Source organism: Periplaneta americana, chromosome 4, assembly GCF_040183065.1.
Source record: "Periplaneta americana isolate PAMFEO1 chromosome 4, P.americana_PAMFEO1_priV1, whole genome shotgun sequence".
NCBI lineage: Eukaryota > Metazoa > Arthropoda > Insecta > Blattodea > Blattidae > Periplaneta > Periplaneta americana.
The window spans coordinates 34,283,208-34,308,054 of record NC_091120.1 but is presented as its reverse complement, the minus strand read 5'-3'; the positions used below and the strand labels follow the sequence as shown (position 1 = coordinate 34,308,054).

The window sequence follows — 24,847 nt, the reverse complement described above, 5'->3', positions numbered from 1 at the left end:
AAAGGGAATATAAGGACTGCAAATTGATAGGAAAGAGTGGGAAAATATTGTATATCGGGTTATGTAAACACACAGTTATATTGTAAAACTGGGAAAAAAGTATCAGCAACTTCGTAACTTATCAGTAACTTTGTACTCTGTTTCACTGCCACTAACAAACTACATCAATCTTTCAGTATTTTAGTAACAAAAGAAAAACAAATGGTGAATGCAGTAAATAATAGAATGGTATGAAAGAAAGCTTCAGATGAATAATCCATTATTGTTTTTGTTTCAGTTGGTGCAGGAGATCAGTGGGATCATACCCTGAGGTTCTGGGAGAAGCGTAAAGAACCAAATGTGCTCTTCAACACTTTCGAAGAGATGAAGAAGGTGGGTTGCATTTGAAGTTACTATGATTATGCTAGGCCATGTAATTTTTGTAACAATTAGCGAAAAGTGTGATTGTGTCCACACCTGTGGAGTAACGGTTAGTGCATCTGGCCACGAAACCAGGTGGCCTGGGTTCGATTCCCGGTCGGGAAAAGTTATCTGGTTGAGGTTTTTTCTGGGGTTTTCCCTCAACCCAATATGAACAAATTACGGATAACTTTCGGTGGTGGACCCTGGACTCATTTCACCGGCATTATTACCTTCATCTGATTTAGATGCTAAATAACCTAAGCTGTTGATAAAGCGTCGTAAAATAACCTACTAAAATTTAAAAAAGTGTGATTGTATCCTGTTACAAACTAAATTTGAAATTATCTCTTATACAGTTGTAAGAGTATACCAGAATGGAAATTATAAAAATGTAAGTTATCAAAATATGTTTGTATATAAAACACAATTTGAAGGAAGTACAATATAAGAACTAGACTGGCATATTGTATTGATAGAACTTTGCACAAAGGTGTATTATTATTATTATTATTATTATTATTATTATTATTATTATTATTATTATTATTATTATTATTATTATTTCCTTTAAAAAAATTTACAGTCCGTTCAAAAGAAACAAAAGACCTGGAAATGTACAAAAACTTGCCCAGACATGTTCAAACATTTTTAACAAGAGCCAGAACAGGTCACATTGTCACTCAATTATTGTACCTACACCGATTTCACCTTTCTGTTACTCCTACTTGTCTGTGGTGTAATAATCATGATGAAGATCTGGAACACATTCTTCTATACTATCCATCCATAAACCACAAAAGAAGTAAATTAAAATCATCAGTACCAGTTGCAGAAGACACAGCCCTGCAGTATATATTGACTATACCCCAACTCTGGCTACTAGCAACAGGCATCTAAAGTGAACACCGATCAAAATTTCCCTCATTTATTATGAAAAACAAGAACTGAAAAGACTACAGTAGACTATAGTGGACTTTATGTCGTCAGCAAACAGCTGGATACATTAGAAGATTGATTGATTATTTCCTTTCAAGTAAAACATACACATACCCTTCTCTTTCAAGTAGCATAATGTTAATGCTGTGTCGTTTGTGAATGTTGTTGTTGTTGTTTTCTAATGCCAGGTGTTTGACAATAAAGTTATTTGACCTCTTGCATTCCAATTTTTTTTAAAGATATTATCATGGTTAGCCACTGAAGCACAGATTTCGAGGTGTTCCGAATCCATTTCTTGATTTGAATTGCACAGTGGGCAGTTAGGGGATTGATAGCTATATTCCAATTCTATGCAGGTGCTTGGCCAGACAGCCATGGCCTGTTGCCAATCTAAATGCAGCTCCAGACGATTTGTGTGGTAAAGCGGAAATTAACTGTGGATTATGATGCAGAGAATTCCATTTTTTCCCTTGAGATTGTGTTATAGATACATTAACACGATTATTGTTTGATCCCTACTAGTACACATACCCTAATCTTTTCTTTGTATATTAATTTTTTAATTTAGTAGTCTGACCCAATATTTTGGGTTTGCCCTGCGACACAGAATAGCTCACAATAAAATTTAAAATGAAAAATTATATAAACAGGTTTCAGACAAAAGTGAATAAGACATAAGAAAAAAAAATAGAACCAAATGTAATTTAATTGAATGTACACCATAAAGATGTTGACGAAATATCGCTACAGAAAATTTTATTATGGTGGTGACGATGGCATCGTGAAGATCTCTCGTCAGCTTGTATTTTTCCCTCCACTTTACAAAGGCTTTCGGGATGGTGCCTCTCACTCTGAAGAAGAGACCGGTAACTGTGATTTTTTCTGTGTTGTATTTCGCCGATAGGTACTGAATCGTGGGCTCGTAGATTTTCTTTTTCTCTTCGTTCACTTCAGATGGTTGAGTGGCTGAGATTTCAAATCTGATGGTAGGATCAATTATTTCGGCTGTCTGTTTATTTCTATTTATAGTTATGATATCGATCCTACGATTGCTCCCACCATCAGCAATACAATGAGCTTCCTCGTGAACGTCTAGATTTTTGGATCGAAGTGCATCTGCGATCATAGAACGTATGGGGTTGTGACGTTTTATTCTGAGTACTTCTCACTGTGGGCAACTCCCAAGCACATGTGGTAAAGTTTCATACTCACTCACTCATATTTCGAACCGTGCCCTCTCCAAAAAAAAAAAATAGTTGCCATTACTTATGCCTCAGTCCTCGTATTGTATATTTTTCTTTAGTGAGTGAGTTGATGTTTACATTTAAGCCTCTTGTAATTCCAATTCGTATAAATTTGAGAACTTCATCTCTTGCTTGAACTTCCAAAGCAGTAATATCTTTCTCTAATAAACTGATGTCTTCCAGTAGTAATGGAACATGAAGATGCGTTACAACATGAAATAACTGCATTTAGAATGATATTTACTGTAGTTACTGTACTATACAATTATAATTATACACAATGTATTTGAAAAGTGGCTCTATATACTTCGCGCATGTAGAATGTAGTACCTCTGAAATGGAGTTACTCAATGCACAACATACACAATGTATATAGAGCCACTTTCAAAATATTGTGGACAAATATTGGCAAGAACATACGTAAAAACAAAATTAAATGAATAGATAATCAAAGCCTTAGATTGATCACAGGAACTGTTAAAATTATATCAATTGCTGTTATACAGACGTTAACTCTATTGTATGCCCTGTTGAGGGGTGTTCTAACCCCATCGCAGGAGACCTGTGCCCAACATGGGACATCATGGCTAGCATTCATTCATCATTCATTCATTCATTCATGTTGTACAGGACTTGTGTTCATATAATTGATTTTAGGTTTTGATTAATGTTCATGATATTGATGATTGAGGCGGTGATGAATCATGGTATGTAAATTTCCAATCTGGAATTTGCCTTTGTGACTGAGGAAAACCATGAAAAACACCAGTCAGATTGGCCAGCCATGGAGTTTAACCTGAGACCTCCTGTATGCAAGTCTTAAACGATACCATCTGAGCCAGCTTGCTTGGTAATTAGAAATTGTACGAACTGAAACCTTTTTTACTTACTTACAAATGGCTTTTAAGGAACCCAGAGGTTCATTGCCACCCTCACATAAGCCCGCCATCAGTCCCTATCTTGAGCAAGGTTAATCCAGTCCACCTCCCTCAAATCCAGTTTAATATTATCCTCCCATCTACATCTTGGCTTCCCCAAAGATCTTTTCCCTCAGGTCTTTCAACTAACACTCTATTTTTTTTGGATTCATCTATACGTGCTATATACCCTGCCCATCTCAAATGTCTGGATTATGTCAGGTGAAGAATACAATGTGTGCAGTTCTGCGTTGTGTAACTATCTCCATTCTCCTGTAACTTCATTCCTCTTAACCTCAAATACAGTGCGTTCATAGCTCGTCTGGACCACTAAAACATTCAAATTTGAAAATTGTACTTTGAATAATTGTTCCTTTTAAAATTATTCATGTTTATTTTTTATTTCATCATCTTAAATTAAAAGTTTTCTTGTTTATTTCATCATCCCTAATTAAAACTTTTCTAACACTTGTTTATATTATTTAGATTATGTTATAACGGTCCAGCCGAGCTACGAACGCACTGTATTTTCCTAAGCACCTTATTCTCGAACACCCTTAACCTCCGTTCTTCTCTCAAAGTGAGAGTTCAAGTTTCACAATCATACAGAACAACCGGTAATACATATAACTGTTGTATAAATTCTAACTTTCAGCTTTTTCGAGAGCAGACTAGATGACAAAAGCTTCTCAACACGCATTTTCCATATTTATTCTACTTTTCATTTCCTCTCGGGTGTCATTTATATTTGTCACTGTTTTTCCCAGGTACTTGAATTTTTCCACCTTCTCAAAGGATAAATTTCCATTTTAATATTTCCATTTCGGACTATGTTCTGGTCACGAGACATAATCATATGCTTTATCTTCTGTGAACTGAAACCACAAAATAAATTTTAAAATCGCTGAGTTGTTTACACTGTAGACTTTTATACCTCTAACTAAACTCCTCTGGAATGCTCTACTCAACATATTGTTCATGTAGCTACTGTATTTCAATTTCAGGATCCTTGTGGTCACTTACATTCCTGTAAACTGATGTCTGTGTTAGAATAAATAAAATATTAATTTATTTTTGTACAGGATTTACCAGGCGTAGTACAGCGCACTGCCAAGTTTCTGAATTGCACTCTGAATTCTGAACAACTTGATAAACTCTGTGAACACCTGAGCTTCGAGTCCATGAAAAATAATCCAGCTGTGTCGCACGAAACTGAACAATCTAAAGAACACGCTGAAAATAATGCCAAAGTAATAGGCAAAATAGAACCCTTTATAAGAAAGGGCGAAGTTGGAGGATGGAAAAGCGACATTGCACCAGAAGTAGCCAGTAAAATCGACAAGTGGACAGAAGAGAAACTGAAGAATACAGATTATACGATCCCTTCATAATATAATTAAGTTGTATCATGCAATATGTAATCAGTATTATAATACCTTGTCTTTCTTACTTTCTGGTAAAAATGAAGAATATATTGTGATACTGCAAAGAATCCTTATTATTCTTCTTCACACTTAACTGGAGGTTAAAACCTGTTCGTTCCACTATCTTCTTATTTTTTTTTAAAGCAGCTAACACATTTTTCCTTTTGATGGCAGATTTTTTACTTCTATTGATACAGTTCTCATAAATTTCATCACTATGTGCATTTCATTCTTTTCTTTTTATCAGCATTCCTTTGCACAAATCTATAGCACTCTTTCCATATGACATTAAATTTGCTGTGTGCCTATCCCTTGGTTCTATTTCAACCTTCACGTCTTTAAAAGACTTTGTTTGGTATAGTGCGACATAAAGTTGTCCATTGCAGTGGTGTGCATTCAGAGTAGGTTAGGCATGCTGTGCCTATCTAGGCTATTTTAATATTAAGAATAAACTCTATTTAAAGGTATTACTAGCTTCAGAAGCTAATAAATATCCATTTTTTAATAAATTACCTATTCTTACCTATGATATGTTGTTATTGAAGTGTTGTATCAGTGAAGAATTATGTTGTGTCAGTGAAGTGTGTAGTGTAAGTGAAACGTGTTCCTGTCAGTGAAGCTTTATAGTTTATAGTGGCAGTGCAAAGTATTTGAACAGTGAAATGTTTTTGAAGTGTTAGTGAAATCAGGATAGAATCACTGAAATGTGTCGTAGTTCCAGTGCAGTGAGTGAGTTGACAGCGAAATGAGTGTAATGTTGAAAGGTACTTGTGCAGATATGAACATATCATACTCGTGGGTTTAGTTCGATCTTAGGTTTAAGACACAAATTAGATTTATTTCAAATGTTATTTTAAGTGATCGTTTCATTTAATTTAGGATATTCCCTGTTATTATTATTATTATTATTATTATTATTATTATTATTATTAATTATTAGTATTATTATTAATTGTATTTTAAATTAATAAGTTTATTATTGTCATTATTAAGTATAATTATTTACCACTGCCACCGGGTATATACCCATTGCAGTGTGAATAAATACATACAAATCTGGCTTAACTTCGCGCTGTCTCACCAGCACTGCTATGGGCTATGCAATACAGCCAGCCAGTTTTCTGTGTGTCGCATTCCGGCCTCGCAACGAGTGTTCTCCAGTCTTGTATCTTGTCTCATTGTCTTCTGGCGCATGCGTGCTTGCTCTCTGTATGCAATTATTTGGTTTGTTATGTTGGTCTAGTAAGTGCTAAGCAGGTGTGCTTTCAGTGGTGATTTCTAATTTCGAGAGTATTGGTACGCAAAAATAGAAGTGAATAGTGTTTAATGAGTGATACGAAAGTGTAAATTGAAGTGTAAGAGTCATATAATTACCTAAAATAAATGCATAATAGAAAAAATCCTGAAGAAGTCGCTTGGTTGCCGATCTTTCAGTGAAAAAAGCGAAATTGTAAATGAAGGAAAGACCATGGCAGACCTAGAGTTGCCAACCCTCCCATATTTCCTGGGATCTCCCGTATTTGACCCTAATTTTGAACAGTCTCCCAGCTCCAGTATTTTTCTTCTCTTTGAGCAGTTTTCTCCCTTATTTTTGCATAATATAAAAATTTTTATTCTAAAGATTTGATTTTGTCGTGAATGATGATGATATGTTGAATTTTATTGTTTAAGAAATGCATTCAAATGTGCAGTCTTCTTAGAAGGTAATGCTTGCCAGAAATGAGTTTTAGTGTTTACCTGTTTAAAATAAAATAATGCTAATATTATAAATTTGGAACAAACCGCTGAGTTTTGTTATATGCATACAAAGAGGGTGTTACATCTCGTGAACAATAATTGGTCAGATGTTCAAAAGAGAAGCACGACACATCAATAATAGCGCAATAATTAACAATAGATCCCTATTAGAAACAACAACAACCAAATTTCTTGGCTTAAAAATCAATGTGTTAAATTGGAAAAATCATATTAAAGAAATTACCCCCAAACTAAATTCAGCTTGTTTTGCTATTAGATCTATGCAAAAGATAGTAAATATCAACACCTTAAAAACAATATACTTTGCATACTTCCACTCGGTAATGAGTTTTGGAATAATATTCTGGGGAAATTCCACAGATAGTAACAGTATATTTCTATTACAAAAAAGAGTAATTAGAATAATAGTAGATGTCAAATTTAGGAAATCGTGTAGGACTATTTTCACAAAACTACAAATAATGCCCATGGCTTGTCAGTATATCTTTTCATTAATAATCTTCCCCGTATGTAATCGTGAAAACTTTGTAACTAATTCAACAGTTCATAGCATAAATACACGTCAAAAAAATTACTTTCATACTCCATCGGCAAGTCTATCATGCTATCAAAAAGGAGTGTGTTATATGGCAGTAAAATTTTTAATAGCCTCCCTATCGATATAAGAAATGAAACTCAAAACATAAGATTATTTAGGGCCAAATTAAAGAAGTACCTAATTTCTCACGCCTTCTATTCTGTAGGTGAATTCATGTCATTCAATAACACTTCATGAAATTGATACTAAAACTTTGTGTTGTATTAGTAGACTATATTGTAAATCTCGTCTGTATATATTTCATCTAGACTGTGACTATAAATTAAGACTTTATAATAATATTAAGTTTTTTTACTTGTTCCATATTCTAGCTGTAAAGCAATGTGTGAATACCATGGAATGTTAATAAATACAATATAATACAATGAAATCAGAGCTGAAAACTGCAATCGACTTCAACTATTACACGTGACAAAATCTGTCTCAAAATTGTCTTAATTTAAGCCTAGCTGTCGAAGTGTAGATAAAGTTGTTTTTTAGTAACTGAACTGATTATGTCCATTTTCTATGTGAAATTTTGTAGATTCTTTAGTCGCCCGTATTTTCTTAAAAAAAAATTGACAACCCTAGCCAGACCTCATGGACTTGAAATTCAAATGTGTTGGAATTTTTTTATATTTTAATATAAATCAATATGTAAAAATTATTAATGATAAAAATACCCTCATGTACTAGCTACGGATACGGAATTTAAGCAGCTCCACACAGCATTCTCTGAAATGTACGAGTTAGCATGACTTGTTTTGTTCATACCCAGCACATCAGCATCGGTTGAAATATCATTTCTGTCCTTAAGCAAATAAAATCATTTGATCGATAGACTCAGGGATAAGAAAGATTAAACAACCTAGCTTTTATGTCAATAGAGAAGAAGAAGCTTAAGATCTTAAAAGTTCTCCAACATTTTACAGCGATGTTATCAATGAGTTTACGAATCAAGAGCAAAGAATGGAGTTTTCCTTCAAGTAAACAAGATATGATTTCTTTAAAATTATTTGTTATTTCTTTATTAATTTCGTGCTCGTTTTCGAAATCTGCTTGAATTATTATTTTAATGACTATATATTTTTGGGTTACGGGTTAATAAGAGGATTGACTCGCCTAAGGGATCAAAACTCACGAATGTGCACAATATCAATGATGTTGAACAGCAATCTCGTGTGTAAAAAATATGAACCAAGTACTGGTAAGACTTCACTTGATTCCTATCAGAAATTTTCTCGAATCTTCTGCAAGCACATTTTAAGTCAAGGCATGGATATAAACTTTACAAGAAGAGATTTAAATACCCTTTTATGACAGACATTTGTTAGTTTTTCAAGATATATTCAAATATTTCTTCACTCTCCTGTGAAATTTAACTTTTTAACATACGAGGTTGCTGTTCAACACCATTCATATGCTCCGCATAATTGCAATATAACGAATTTTTAGTCTGACCTCCATGAATTCTATTTATAGACATACATTTTATAGTCATTACTCATATTAATAGCTATTTCATACATATTGTTATTTCTAACAATAAAATTGCAATAATTACTGTACACTAGTTATTCGAAACGTTTTTAACAATATTTGTCCTTATGTTATACAGTAATTTCCCCTTATCTGCGAAATCTATATCCGCAATTTCATTTATCTGCAGTTGACTTGGGAGGATTTTTTTTACGTAATTTAGTGCTTAGCATCTTAATGTGAAGAGTTTCATAGAAAATCTAAACAGCGAGCGCACATTTAAGTGTAACAATATACAAGGTATTTACATTATTATTATTAGGGCTAGGATTTTGATGAAATTGCATCTTTTTTCTAGTAAGCCAGAAACATAGCTGCTTTAGTATTTATATGTTATGTGATAAACTGAGTGTTTTAAGACATATTTGTTAGGGCATTTTTTTTTGCATTTTTTGCCTGTTTCAACTCATAAGAGCATCTTTTGTTTTGTTCGGACATTTTTGAGACATTTTCATTTAATTTTGGCCATAAATCCCCATTATTAATATAAAATAATGTTTATTTCCTTTGATATTTGTCTACATATTTTGTCCATTAATACCAGGGGCGTATTTTGCGGGCTACCGGTGGTAGCCCAAGGAAATTACAAAAGAAAAAGTTTATAATATAACATAATGTAATAATTTTGTATTATTAGTTTTACCATAGTAATTAAAATTAAAGTAATTGTTAGATATATTTTGTGTAATAATAGGGTCAGCGGTAGCCCAAACCCTTTAACCAGTATACGCCACTGATTAATACCCATTCTTATTTTACTTGGTTTTTTAATGACGCTGTATCAACTACGAGGTTATTTAGCATCAATGGAATTGGTGATAGCGATATGATATTTGGCGAGATGAGGCCGAGGATTCGCCATAGATTACCTGACATTTGTCTTACAGTTGGGAAAAACCTCGGAAAAAACCCAACCAGATAATCAGCCCAAGTGGGAGTCGAACCCGCGATCGAGTGCAACTCCAGATCGACAGGCAAGCGCCTTAACCGACCGAGCTACGCCGGTGGCTAACACACATTATTTTGTATAATATTTTAATCGTTTTTCTACACAAATATTGCCATTTTAACGTAGTAGCCTACATTCCAACCACCCCTTCAATATAGACTCCTCTATACCTGCTAATTCCGGGTAAGAGTGGTCTTGTGGTGAGCTGCATGGAAATTACATCAGGTAAAATTAATTAAAGTGTACCACTTAGAAAAAATTATGTAAAATTAGATAAACTTAAATGTTGGTACTACTCGTAGAATTTAATTTAATTACTAGTCTAAATATTAAGTAATACAAAACCTCTTTTCCTACTAAGCCAATTATCTAAGAAGAATTTTTAGGGCATTTTTAAGGGCATTTTTGAAAGATTTATTTTTTCATGATTTATAGGTCATCAAAATCCTAGCCCTAATTATTATTATTATTATTGTTATTATTATTATTATCATCATCATAATCAGCATTATTATTATTATTATTATTATTATTATTATTATTATTATTATTATTATTATTATTATTATAATCATTCACCCTTGTGAAGCTAGTTGTATAGAACAAGTTACTGGCAGAGTCGTTGTCCAGGGTGCGCTATAGAAGGCTGGTCTATGCTACACCTGTGATGAGATCAGATGAAATGATGATGGAGATTTGTTGGGATGTCACAGAGGAACTGGAGTTCCTGGAGAAAACCCCTGTGTTACCTGGACTATGCGCTTGCCCAACACAAGTTATAAATCGAGGGTATCCTGGCGATCGAACCCAAGTCCATTGGAAACTCCAGTGCTCTAGACACCTGACCAGACCGTAGCAGCTCCATATAATATGTTTTATTAATTGCAGCCAATCCCATTGGTGCTATTTCATTTCCCTCTCTCCTCTCACATCACAGAGAAAATACTAGTTCGGTAATTTGAAATCATCACTGCTTCTGAGACTGGAAAATCAATATTGAATTAGAGCTTATGTTATTAATTCAGCACATGCACAAAGATATGAAGTGAACATAGTAAAATGTGAATTGCAAGTTGTGTAACTAAATATACGTTTTTTTTATAAATGTTCATCAAAGCGATAATTCTTCTTCCCCTCAAATTATCATACTCTTCTACCAGTTTCTATCTGTGTTGGAGCTGGAAGATCTCCCCAGAATGTCCATGTATTATTCCAGTATTTGGGGTTGGCCAATTTTTCAGAGCGTTTATTGTTTGGTTCCACAGCCGTACGCTGATAGTTTGCTATTTCCAACTCAAAATCTCTGACAATGTTGCTGTTTTGTTCGTACAGATCATGCATTTCGCAAGGATCTAGTTCAATATCAAAAATGCAAGGTCTTTGTAAAGGTCTGCATGGCTTGGTTGGACCACTGCAATAAATACGCGCACGTTTTCTGAGCTCCTCAATATCTTTTGATGTAATTCTGTTTTCCAAGGGCAAAGATGCGATAGCGTTTGCTGACAAACTATTTAATACAGCTTCTGTGTCATACATCAAGCTGCTGTTTCGATCTGGGTTATCAGTCCATGTGTCCAGATGACCGAAAAACGTACTACCTGTAAGAAGAAAGAAAACAATAATAGACATAATAATAATAATAATAATAATAATAATAATAATAATCTATTTAACCTGGCAGAGTTAAGGCCATGCGGCCTTCTCTAACACTCAACCAGGAGTAAAAACTGTGTTGCAAAAAACACTACAAATTTACAAAGTACACTACAATTTTACACACAAAACTGAATATGATAATAATAATAAAATGTAAACAACAAGTAAGAAGAAATCAGACATAATATATAACATACAGAAAGAAAGAAAAAAGCATAATAAAATGTGAACAGCAGGTCAAAATAAATGAGGCATACAAAGTATAAAAAAATAAGACAATTATTGATAATAATAATAATAACAATAATAATAATAATAATAATAATAATAATAATGATAATGATAAAAAATAAGAATAGTAATAATAATAATGATAATAATAATAATACTAATAGTAGTAATAAAATAGTGCCGTACAAAGCATACAATGAATACAATATTTTTAAGTACACACAGTAAGGGAAATTATGATTATATATAGCTCAACTTATCACATTAGAGATATACCATTATCGGAAAATATGAAAACAAAAATATAAAATAAGTTAAATGTCACTAGAACATAAAAAAAATGTGAATACGTGGAAACATGCAATACAACACTTGTCATAATAGTAAGTTAGTTTGGCAATTCGTCGTAAGATAATTTTCTAACTTGGATTTGAAAGATTTCGATGTTCGGCAGCCCTTGACTTCAGGCGGCAGAGAGTTCCAGTGACGAGAGGTAGCAACAGTGAAAGATGAGGAATACAGAGGTGATGTGTGAAGTGGAATTTCTAGCGTGTTATCGCGTTGTGATCGAGTATTAATATTATGATATATGCATAAATATACCAGTACCAGTACTTAATGGTTTTCAAGTTGCTGATTCTGTGTACGGTACCAAAGACACTGTTAAGTATGGAAGTTAACGTTCCTCGTAATATTATCTAATGGTTTAGTTTTTGAATCTATGTTTAATCTATTCGATTCCCTAACCGTTTCAAATGTATATCATTTTACCTTTTAGGTGTGTTTCCAAATTATATGTAATACGCTTTGTCAAATCTGGCAACCTTTTCATAAGGGAAGCTAAATTTATATTATATATTATATTTCTATGATGGGCAGAATTAAATAATCTGTTCTCGAGTAATATTAAGAATCGAATAATTTATTCAAATAATATTTCTCGAATACTTTCGTCATTCGAATACCGACTTGATTACTCACTGGCAGGTTCTCGCTTCTCGGTCCTCTTATTCAACATCCAGCCTGACAGCGATAACAAGAGTAGTAACAGCATTGTATTGTGCAAGCACAGGAGTTTGTATTTTTTTTTAATTCTAATCACATGCTGATAGCTGTCTGCAACTTCCGATAAAGATTAGACGAGAGAAAGAAAGAGGAGAGAAGTGAGACAGAGAGAAACGATCTGGAGCAAGTCTTTATTGCACGCAACTACGTCATGTCTGTAGTCGAGGTTAGCCAAATGTATACGATTGATGAGCAATTGGTGTTCTCATTCTTCACTTCTTGCAGCATCTATCATCTGAGCAAATTATTCGAATACTTGTTCATGATTCGAAATGTATCTCGAGAACTTACAAGAATCGAATAATTAGTTTTTTTTATTTGAATACTCCCATCACTAAGTGTAACCAACAAATCTATAATACACGTTTCAGGAGAAAAGAAATGATTTCAGGTGTATATTTCGTTAGGCCTATATTTACTAGAGGACCATTTGATTAATCAAGGATACAAGTTTATTCAGCTATTGGATGCATTCATTTACAGTTTTCTGTTACACAGTGAGCATAGCTGTCATTGCTTCATAATTTTCTATTATATTTCGTATACAAAACTAAACCCCATGCCTCTATTGACGATTGTAAGAATTCTCTACCATTGTTACACGAATTATTGACGTCTATAATAGCAGATAAAAGCAAGCTTGATTTTAGGTTAAGATTGACAAATATTTCTAGGCATATTTGAACAGTTTTATAAATAAAACGTGACTCAAATACGGTAATGTTTTTTGATAAAATGATGGAATGGCCAGGACCTAGGAAAATAACATTACTGTCCTGATTAAAAGGATACCTATGGTCAGCCTACTCAAATCTTGTAGCATATACTCACCATTAATATATTTGTACTTTCCCAATCTCATTGCTGTGTAAGGTACATTATCATCAATGTTCACGAGTAGTTTGGTGCGTGGGGACGGAAGATCTTGAGAGATAACATCCCACATGTCAATTCCATCAATGTTCTTTATATCAGATACATCGCCTCCTACCAAAAATAGAATATGTTACAGTCTGAAAATACAGTACCTGTTCTGTTCAATACTACTGTCAACTTGCAAGGGAAATGTTAATGAGGTCATGTCGAAACATCCTCAAAAACTTGTGAAACTTGGACTCTCACTTTGAGAGAGGAACATAGGTTAAGGTGCTTAGGAAAATATTTGGGGCTAAGAGGAATGAAGTTACAGGAGAATGGAGAAAGTTACACAACACAGAACTGCATGTATTGTATTCTTCACCAGACATAATTAGGAACATTAAATCCAGACGTTTGAGATGGGCAGGGCATGTAGCACGTATGGGCGAATCCAGAAATGCATATAGAGTGTTAGTTGGGAGGCCGAAGGGAAAAAGACCTTTGGGGATGCCGAGACGTAGATGGGAGGATAATATTAAAATGGATTTGAGGGAGGTGGGACATGATGATAGAGACTGGATTGATCTTGCTCAGGATAGGGACCAATAGCGGGCTTATGTGAGGGCGGCAATGAACCTCCAGGTTCTTTAAAAGCCAGTAAGTAAGTAAGAATAGAATATTTTATTATCATTAGACAGCACATGACTGTATTAGACAAAGTCAGATTTACATACAAGTACAGTGAGGTTAGTTGGCTATCAAAGCCAGGCCGGCTCTGTATGAAAACTCGAGCGTCCCCAACTAACCTCACTGTATAATACAGTGCAGTATGATGTTTCACGTAATGTATTAACTTACGTGTTTTACGTAATTCCATAATGTTATCAAAATACAGATAAAGTTACTTTTTCTTCAAATTCGTATACACTGTATAATTTGCGAAATAACTAACATTTACAATAAACCTCAAATTTTCTTAAATTAATACTTTTGACAATATAGGGCAATAAATTGTGCGCTTCATACTAATATTTTAATAGTAATTTTAAGTTTTATTTAATCTTATATATATGAATTATATAAGTTATATCATATCTGTAACGTGTATTAGGGAAGTAGATATTAATACATTGCATTGAAATTACCTAGAGACTTTCTTTAATGTATCACATTGTATAGCTGAATTCGAAAATGGAAGAAAAAATCAAAATCCTGTATTCCCTCTCTGACATTCCCTTCCTAATTTTTCTAATTGTATTTTTTGCAATTTGAACATTTGTTAAGCATCAGTAGAATTACCTCAAAGAATATTTCCATATGCTAAATGGGAATGAAAGCATAAGAAGATAGTAGTTGTTTTTCACCAACTAAATTTTGAAGTTGTTCATACAAGTTCTAAACAGGATAATAGTCAATTGAACTTCGTTAAGATTTGGAAGAAATTTCCTCCAACTTCTGATTTTACGTATAATTTTATATTTGTTACAGAATAAATAGACTACCTGGTACTACAATTTTTTGACAGTTACCTACATCTAAAATTATTTCCTTAGACTCTACTGTATTGTAAGTTAGAATTATAATACTGCCTTGCCAAATAGTTCACATCTACCTTATTGGATGTTTCAATATTTAGGTATATCGTTGTGCAAATGACACAAACAACAATTCTAAGAAAAATAGTTATTTTAGAATCAGGAAACTGAAAGAGAATATAATACCATATACTTTTTTTTTAATTAGATTATAATATACGAGCTTCTACAGTGGTTTTCATGTAATTAAAGTTTTTGCTATGTTGTTAAACTCCCTTATGTAACAGCACTCTTACCTGCAGCAGAGTATAATGTTGGTAGCCAGTCGGTAATATGCATTAGTTGGCTAGAAATTCTTTTCTTCTTCTGCAGTGTTGTACTCCACAATAGGGCCACAGTTCTGCTGCTGCCTTCCCACGGAGTTCCCTTTTCCTAAATATGTAAATAATAATAATAATAATAGAATATCTTATTGTCATTAGACAGCACATGGCTGTATTAGACAAAGTCAGATTTACATACAAGTATAATACAGTGCAGTATAAAACAGTGTAATGTATTACCGGTAACTTATGTTGCGTATAGAGTGTTAGTTGGGAAGCCAGAGGGAAAAAAAGACCTTTGGAGAGACCGAGATGTAGATAGGAAGATAATATTAAAATGGATTTGAGGGAGATGGGATATGATAGTATGGACTGGATTAATCTTGCTCAGGATATGGACCGATAGCGGGCTTATGTGTGGGCAGCAGTGAACCTCTGGATTCCTTAAGAGCTGTAATAATATATATATATATATATATATATATATATATATATATATATATATATATATATATATATATATGAAGAGTCCACTGCAAGAATGATGGATGTCATTTGGAATACATTTTGCAGGAGAAGCAATTGAAAGTTTGAAATGCTTAGCGTTCAAAGCTTAACTGTGATTTTCCGATCATTACTGGACAATGACTATCAGTGTTAATGCCATATAACTCTATGTACATTCTATATGTCTTAAGCTATGCATTGACAGTCTTGGTTCATTTTCGACAAGAAAGTGACATCCATCATTCTTGCAGTGCACTCTTCATATATATATATATATATATATATATATATATAATAAAATTGTGACTAGACAGAGAGAGACTATTTGAAAAAAAAAAAAAAAAAAAGGAGCAATACTCTGAACTTAGTTATTCTGAATAATAATATTAGAATACAATGTGCAATATTTGAAACATATTGGGCTTGTGTATATTTTACTACTAGTATTTATTAATTATCGTGTCTCATAATCTTTTCCATTACATTTTCTTCAGATACAGTTTTGTCTTCTTCTTATGGCCAACATTGAAGGATAAGTCCATTTGTTGTCTAGCAGTCCAATAGAATGCATTGATGTTTCCTGCTTCTTGTAATTATTTTATCTTTTTTACCACATTTGTAATATTACAGCTAATCACTCATTTAAAGTTTGTGTGACTAGTATATTTTCGTGTCGTGTGGTTTTACTTTGTTTATAGTTTGATTTTCTTTTATTACTGTAGTTGTATTTCTGGTGGTGTGAGCAGCTAGGCAGGTGTGTTAGGTAGCTAATCTGAAGGCAGCAGTAGCTTTTTTCCGTTGCTCTTCCCAAAGCTTATTAATGTTTTTCCACGATTTTCCTTGTATTTGATTTTGTATTGTGTGTCTGCTGTGCTTTTAACTATTATTGCTGAATGGATTTATTGTCAAGTTTTGTTTCTTGTATTATTTTCAACTCGTATTTTAATCTATATAGATTTGCCACTTCACTAGTTTCTAGAAATTAATAAAATGACGTAACTCAATTAATTCCACTTCATAAGACGACCACTGATCAAATTGATTTTGTGTCTTGCAGAACCTTCTCGATTTGAGTTTCTGGTCTCTGCAGAAGTAGGTAAGGTTTAATTTTAATTAATTACAATTTTATTTGTAGTTAGCAACGAGCATACGATTTACTTTTACATAGTGATTTAGTTGGGGAAAAAATATTTCCAGGAACTTACCTTAAGAATTTAGCAATTGCCAGATGGACTCGTATGTGTGTCAAGTTTGGCATCTTCATATTTTCAACATGCATAGACTTTCATTTTCCAGAATGGCGTTCCTGTGCATTCTAGTCCATCTAAACCACTGCTTTTACAGATAGTGCTTTAGGAGGAATGTAAAATAATTCAGGATAATGTAGTTTGAATTAACCTACATCGATTTAACTTCATATACCTATGTCCAAAATGTAACGGTTGAGAAGTTATTGATGGGCGAACTTTTAAATAGAGAGAGGCATTGTAGACGTATTTCTACATTTGTGATAAGATAAATTATTGAAAATGCTGCATCTTGTGTTGTTCCAATAAGTTTCTTTTATAATGAAGTACAAACTCAGTAAGAAAATAAAATAACAACACAAGGCAAATTGCTAAGGTTGCCCTTCTTATAGATTACATGAACTGTAAATTCATATCAGGTGTCAGTACCAGTTTTCTTTCCAACCTCAATGAAACATTTGGTAGCTTGCCAGTTTCAGATAACACGGGAAAACACACAGCTATCTGAAACCCTTCGATTGGGAAAACGTCGCCTGTATTCCTCAACAGCAGCCAATGCATTATCGTTACAAAATCCATAAATAGAAAGCATGTCTGCATATTCACTATGCGAATACACAATTAAATATCAAGTGAACGTGTATTCAGTTGTGTGTGGTGCGCAGGTATTGTGGAGCTCAGATGCTGCAATGTACGACATAACATGGAACTGCAAGACGTTTCAGCATTTCTCCTAAACCATTAGACTTTGGACATAGGTATATCAGCTTAAATCGATGTAGGTAGGTATATCAGCTTAAATCGATGTAGGTTAATTCAAACTACATCATCCTGAAGTACAGATGCCTCAAACTAGGAAGCTGCCTGGAGAGGAGAAGTAGTAGAGCTAGCGGAGGAGTCGACCTGGTTGGCAAGTTGGTATAGCACTGGCCTTCTATGCCCAAGGTTGCGGGTTCGATCCCGGGCCAGGTCGATGGCATTTAAGTGTGCTTAAATGCGACAGGCTCATGTCAGTAGATTTACTGGCATGTAAAAGAACTCCTGCGGGACAAAATTCCGGCACATCCGGCGACGCTGATATAACCTCTGCAGTTGCGAGCGTCGTTAAATAAAACATAACATTTTAACAGCTAACGGAGGGGGCCCACCTAGGCTCCAATACCCAGGTATAGTCATATTATCTGAAAAGTTGACCTCTTGACAATGTATTCAAGATGTACCCTCCCTATGCAGCCTTCTCAACTGTTATTAGAACTGAGCTGTACCGTTCTAGTCCACAGTGCACAGCAGTAGGCGGACAGTGGTAGGGGAGAAGTGCTCTATGCGCCTGCGCGAACGAGACAGCTTGCTAGTTTGAGGCATCTGTATTTTACATTCCTCCTGAGACATTCTGTAAATCCAAATTTAATTAATTTTACATCTTGATTACACAACTTTTAACACTATATCGCACGGTATGTATGTTAAATAAAGGTACTATAAAATTTGACACGAGAAAGACATATAATACATATTCCATGTTAATTAATTTATTAATTATCGGAATTAATTCAAATATGTCATCTATTAAAACCTAGTAAGATGTCTGTGGGAAATTTCCAATTAAATGTAAGATACCAGATAATATTCAATAATAAAATCATAATCATAGAACAGGGTCAAAGTTTTAATCATCTAGGTTGTAGAATATATTTTATTTGGAATAAAGATTTAAAGCAGAAAATTAATGAATTCCAACATGTATCTGTGTGTGTATGTTTTACAATAAAAATAACATTAAAAATAAAGCCAGGAAAGATACTATTTCGAAATTTTATAAAGTTATATAAGTTAGTTATGGTTGCGCCTATGTCGATGTATGAATAAAAAAATTTGAACATAAGTGAAAAAAAAAAATAAAGGGACAGTAGATATGGCTGAAATGAGATCTGAGATCTGTATATGGACATACTCTCAAAGATCAGATTCGGAATACAGTTGCTATATGACAACAGCTAAATATTTTTTAATTTAACTTAACAAAATACAAACATTTACTTTGTTGTATTATACTTTTAAAAAAACTTCTTACCCCTCTGAGTGGCCAATTGGAACCTTTATTAGAGTGAATTCCATTCGTAGCAGCACCATTATCAGACACGAAAGCAACAATGGTGTTGTTTAAAATGCCTTTCTGCTGTAAAGCCCACATTACTTTGCCCACAGATTCGTCTAGCTTCCAAGTCATAGCTATAAGAAAACAAAGTTGTAAAAAATAATGTTGTAACAGGCCCAATAAGCATATTTTCATTAGCTTTGAGAACGTGGCATAAGTTTATTGAATTAGAAAATACACTTTAATTATGTATATATTTACAATATACATAGGTATAAGTCCTTACTTTTTATTCTGATTTGTTCTGTATTCAATTTTCCTTGGATGTATACAGGATGATTCAGACCACCCGTAACAGTAATTTATCTTGGAAATTGGTGGATTAAAATTTTCGAGACAAAAATATTTATAACATAACCGCATGTGAACTTTCACTTGAGCTTGATTTCAACACTCAGCCATAACAGGAAGTAGGGTCAGTGGCGTATCACTTTAAATTTTCAAATGGGAGTCTGGGTCAAATAGGGTACCATTTGATATAACTCTTCAAAACAAACAACTTTCATAGGAAACGTTTTTATTAATTCCTACTCTTTCAATGAGAAAACGTACAAAAAGACAATGCCATCAATATTGAGAAATGTTACAAGACACTGAAAGACTGGACGAAATCAAACTCAAGTGTAAGTTCACATGTGCCTTAGTTACAAATATTTTTGTCTCGAAAATTTTAATGCACTCATTTCCGAAATAAATTACTTAGGCCTAAGGGTGGTCCGAATTACACATTGTTTTTCGTATGTTTTTTCATTGAAAGATTAGGAATTAATCAAAACTTTTCCTATGAAAATTGTTTGTTTTGAAGAGCTCTATCAAATGGTACCTATTTGACCCGCGTCCCATTTGAAATTTGAAAGTGATACGCCACTGATCCTACTTCCTATTAGGGCTGATTGACGAAATCAAGCGCAAGTGAAAGTTCACATGTACCTTAGTTATAAATATTTTTGTCTCAAAAATTTTAATGCACTGGTTTCCGAAAGAAATGACACGTGTGGTCAGAATCATCCATTGCCTTTTCGTACACTTTCTCATTGAAAGAGTAGGAATTAATAAAAACGTTTCCTATGAAAGTTGTTTGTTTTGAAGAGTTCTATCAAATGTTACCCTATTTGTCCCCGACTCCCATTTGAAATTTTAAAGTGATACGCCACTGACCCTACTTCCTGTTAGGGCTGAGTGAGGAAACCAAGCTCAAGTGAAAGTTCACTTGTGGTTTAGTCATAAATATTTTTGTCTCGAAAATTTTAATTCACTAGTTTCCGAAATAAATGACTGTTACGGGTGATCCGAATCACCCTGTATTATAAAACTTAAAACTAATCTCACTCCACTTTCTTGTTTAGCTGAAAACAAAGGTAGAACAAACTTTCGAAACAATTTACCATTGCTTTCGCCTTAATTTGTAACAACATAGTCTAAATAGTCGTTGCTGCTACCTTCAAGACTGTTGAAATCAAACTAACTTTTCATAGAGAGGAGAGCAGAAAACGAGTCAAATCAAGATGAGGAAAAAAAAAAAGACTATTGAAGGAGCAGTGATCGACTATCGGTTTTCATTGATACCTACACTCCCTGACCGTACCCATCAGTCTTTGGTATTTATGAAAGACAAGACAAAAATTCAAGAACTGCAAGAGGGGTATAATATGGCATATTTTAGTAAAAACGAGACTTGTTACCTGCATATAATCTTCTTTCGGGTTCTTTTATATATCTGAATTTTGATATTACATCTGCTGGTGCTTGAAGAGGATTCTCGTAGTTTCCTGCGTGGGTTGCCAGATGAGACAAATAGAGGAATAGAGAGCTATTGCTGGGATCATGCTGAGTGATTATGTTCACAGCCTCTTCTGTGAATAGGTCGGTTGAGTAGTGACCCTGTGCCTCGACGGCAATCTCGAGATTGCGCCTCATGTCGTAGCCCTCATACGGGACAAACTGGAAAATCATAAGATTAAACCAATTCGCATACTTGCTGAAGTTAAACTGATTGCAGATTGTAATAATAATAATAATAATAATAATAATAATAATAATAATAATAATAATAATAATAATAATAACAATCAAAGCATTTTTTTTCAATGGTACTGCATACTGTTGCATATCTCCAGAAAAAACACTAATAATAATAATAATAATAATAATAATAATAATAATAATAGTAATAATAATAATAATAATAATAACTGGCAGATTAAGGCTGTAAGGCCTTCTCGTCCACTCATCCAACAAAAGTTGTACATACTGGTACTCTACATATTTAAGGGGAGAGGATGGTATTTTTTGGTGAAAAATGAGTAAATTAAAAAATAAAATATGTTTGTTTTAAAATACTCTGTGATATGTGTGGAATGCATAGCATAACATTTTGTGGGTATTTGTGCCCTTATCAGATGTTGAGACGTCATTTTTAAGCTTCCTGCACTATGAATTTTTAAATCACATGCCCACTTTTATCAGTTTCCAGTAACTTCATTCTTTTGCTACATTGCCAGACAAAAATGGATATAATTTCTGAACTATTAAAGATGCATGCATGAAATTTAGAACACACATTCTTTAGACTATTAGGAAACGTTTCTCTGTAAAAGAATTTTGTTAATTGATTTGCAAGAAAGGAAATCAGAAAATTGTTATTACATTTTAATTGTTTATTTTACAAACGTAGGGACTAATATCAAAATTCTGTTACAGACAGTTTGTAGAACATGCTTTTGCAAATACATTGCAAAAAGAAGTTTGAATCTATCTTTAAAAACGGGTTAGATATATCGGTTTTAGTACAATCCTGCATTGGGTATATTTTTTTTTTTTCAAATTTGGGCCCCCAAATTTTTTTTTTTCAAAATATTTATAATTGGTTGAGTTCCTACAGCTATGAGCTCTCTACATACAAAAAATTAATATTTTACACCAAATAGGAAAAAAGTTTTAAAAGTACCATCCTCTCCCCTTAACGACCTACAAAATAATACCGGTACTGAGCTCGATGAATATTACAGTACATATACAGGTGTTATAAATTAAGCAGTAAAACACCTGTACCATGAATTTTGGATTATTGAAATACAAATGAAGTAGCAATTTTAGACCGATATACATAAAGTATTAAGATACAGGGACATCACTTTATTTTTACTGACATTTTTAACATTAACCTGGCTATACTCGGAAACACTGTTACTCCCTTCCATTACAGGAGTTTGGAGTTGCTAGTGCAATATGTAAACAAATCATTTTACTAGCTATAGGAGGAGAGAAAAGTAGTGTCTCCATTTATGTTACAGGGAAATATAGTATTACGATTTTCAGTTTGGTCATTACTTTACAGTATTTTATCAAAAAACAGTAGAATAGTAACAATTTTTTTCACAAACTCAAGTCTTCAGGTGGTTATATACATTATGTAATGTCTATTTTATTCAGCATATTACTAACCTAATTTATTCCTGAGAATTCTGTGAGCACTTCCGTAAGAAACCCCAATTTCTACAGCTAACTTCTTGACCGACTTATTAGGACCTCGCTGCATCCTTTCTCTAGCATCATCTACAACATCTTCTGTCACCTTTGTTGGCCATCTTACACTTTTCTTCCTTTCTGTACACTCTGTTGCTCTAAATTTATCTACCACATTAATGACATTTCTACGAAAATATTCCGTAATGATATAAAAAAAAAAAAAAAAAAAAAAAAAAAAAAAAAAAAAAAAAAAAAAATTGTTGTTCGCATTCGGTTATATTGTAATTCCAGTTTCCATCATCGTCCTTCATACCTACAAACAGTAAAACAAAACGCTTGTTTAAATAATGCTGGTAAGTACCGTACCATATTATAGGGTACCGTACTTTCGGTAACTCTAATCTTCACTTGTGCTCAGTCCACACAGATAAAGTCAGTTATGCTACACACCATACCTGTGTGAAAATAAACTTCAATAATTTAAGTTTTTTCTCCTATAGAAAATGCAACATATTTCTGAAATATGGCGAGACATTGTACGAGAAGGTACTTATCAGGGATTACATACCAAAATAGTAACAAAAGGATTACGATGAGGTATAATCGTATTTATTATTTCAGAAGTATTCTTCTTCATTTCATTTTTTTGAGCATTCTTTCATAGAAGTTTATCTCCAACTATTGATATTGGATCCTTATGACCACCTATAGGTATTTATCCTTTCACACTGTACTCTGTACTGTTTATTTCACTGCTAGCAACAGCGGCCGTAAGTTTGTGTGACTGAAGTTAGCAAGGACACTAGTGAAAGGGGTGAGAGTCAAGTACATTTAGAAACGCAGGTACAATAAAAATTGAAGTAAAAATAAAATGATGACTCTGTATTTAAAAATAATAGTACATGATAGAAAGAAATTACAATGAACATTTAGGTTTATCAGAATGAGAAAAGAAATTACCATGTAAACAATGACACTTCAACGTCAGATAATTCGATTCAGTTACTATTAAGGCTATCCTTTCATCTACTCTTAAAGTGTTTATTGTTTTGCAGTCCCTAATGCTTTGTAATAAAGAATTCCATTGACGTGAAGTGGAGATTGTAAAAGAGGAGGAGTAACAGGATGTTCTATGGAAAGAGTATACCAAGTATACCACTGATAAGTGATCTGGTATTTAAATCGTGGTTACATATTTATCTGATTTATTGTTCAGATGAAAGTAAAACTATAATGGAAACTGTAAACTAATTCAGTTTTATGAATAAATGCATCTTATTATGTAAAGGAAAACACAAGAATTAATCTACCTACTGTATAGATACAGAGTGAGTCATAAGTATGTTTGGAAAACGCGTGAGCGTGTTCCTGGATGAAAAATAATAACAATTCCTTATATATAAGCATTTTGCGTCAAATTTTCATATAAGGAATAATTGTTATTTTTTATCCAGGAGCACGCTCACGCGTTTTCCAAACATACTTATGACTCACTCTGTATAATATACAAGGATTAATGTTCATTTGTATACAAATAAAGAAATAATACCATACTTATAAAGAATAGAAGGATTAATTTTAATTTGTTACCGAAGCCTGCACCATGTGTGAGTAGTAGTCCTGAAAGCCATTCCAGAAGCCGTAATGAGAGGCGAAACCTCGATATGTTGGAGTGTAAGCCTTCTTGAAGTACCCTAGATGCCACTTGCCAACAATATGGCTTGTGTAATTGAGATTTGACAGGTACTGTGGTAACAGAACCTCTGTTAGCGGCAGTCCCCATGGCTCAGGTTCAAGGATCAGATTTTTCTGCATACCTGAACTCAAAGACATGTTATCCTATTTATCGAATCCTAAAAACAATATATTTGTGGTAAATAATATAATATGTTATATATATAATTACTTAGGAAGGGCGCACACTTATCTAGCATAACTGATTTAAACAGAAATGTTTTTGTTTAAATATGCTTAAACATGTTTTTTTTTTTTTCAGTGATTAATATGGAATATCGCACACTCATCTAGCCTGAATACAAAAACTTTGTACAGCACG

The 24,847-nt window shown here is 33.4% G+C and overlaps 2 protein-coding genes across 6 annotated transcripts in view; one reads left to right on the top strand and one right to left on the bottom strand.

The window, feature by feature from the left end:
* Positions 1-17,032, top strand: part of LOC138697688 (luciferin sulfotransferase-like) — a 102,984-nt gene extending 85,952 nt beyond the window's left edge. For 4 of the 5 annotated variants that reach the window (XM_069823151.1, XM_069823149.1, XM_069823152.1 and 1 more), the window contains exons 6-7: positions 278-372; positions 4,582-5,988. In XM_069823151.1, the coding sequence (XP_069679252.1) occupies positions 278-372; positions 4,582-4,890 (404 nt within the window). In that variant the 3' untranslated portion in view covers positions 4,891-5,988. Of the gene's footprint in view, positions 1-277; positions 373-4,581; positions 5,989-16,978 lie in introns of those variants that run through there. The other variant, XM_069823153.1, reaches the window with a different exon arrangement.
* The window catches only part of LOC138697685 (arylsulfatase B-like), a 33,520-nt gene continuing 17,364 nt past the window's right edge, over positions 8,692-24,847 (bottom strand). The window contains exons 3-8 of the mRNA XM_069823144.1: positions 24,382-24,608; positions 21,006-21,264; positions 19,240-19,397; positions 15,388-15,523; positions 13,530-13,685; positions 8,692-11,344 (exon numbers count right to left, since the gene is read on the bottom strand). Of these exons, the coding sequence (XP_069679245.1) occupies positions 10,890-11,344; positions 13,530-13,685; positions 15,388-15,523; positions 19,240-19,397; positions 21,006-21,264; positions 24,382-24,608 (1,391 nt within the window). The 3' untranslated portion in view covers positions 8,692-10,889. The remainder of the gene's footprint in view (positions 11,345-13,529; positions 13,686-15,387; positions 15,524-19,239; positions 19,398-21,005; positions 21,265-24,381; positions 24,609-24,847) is intronic.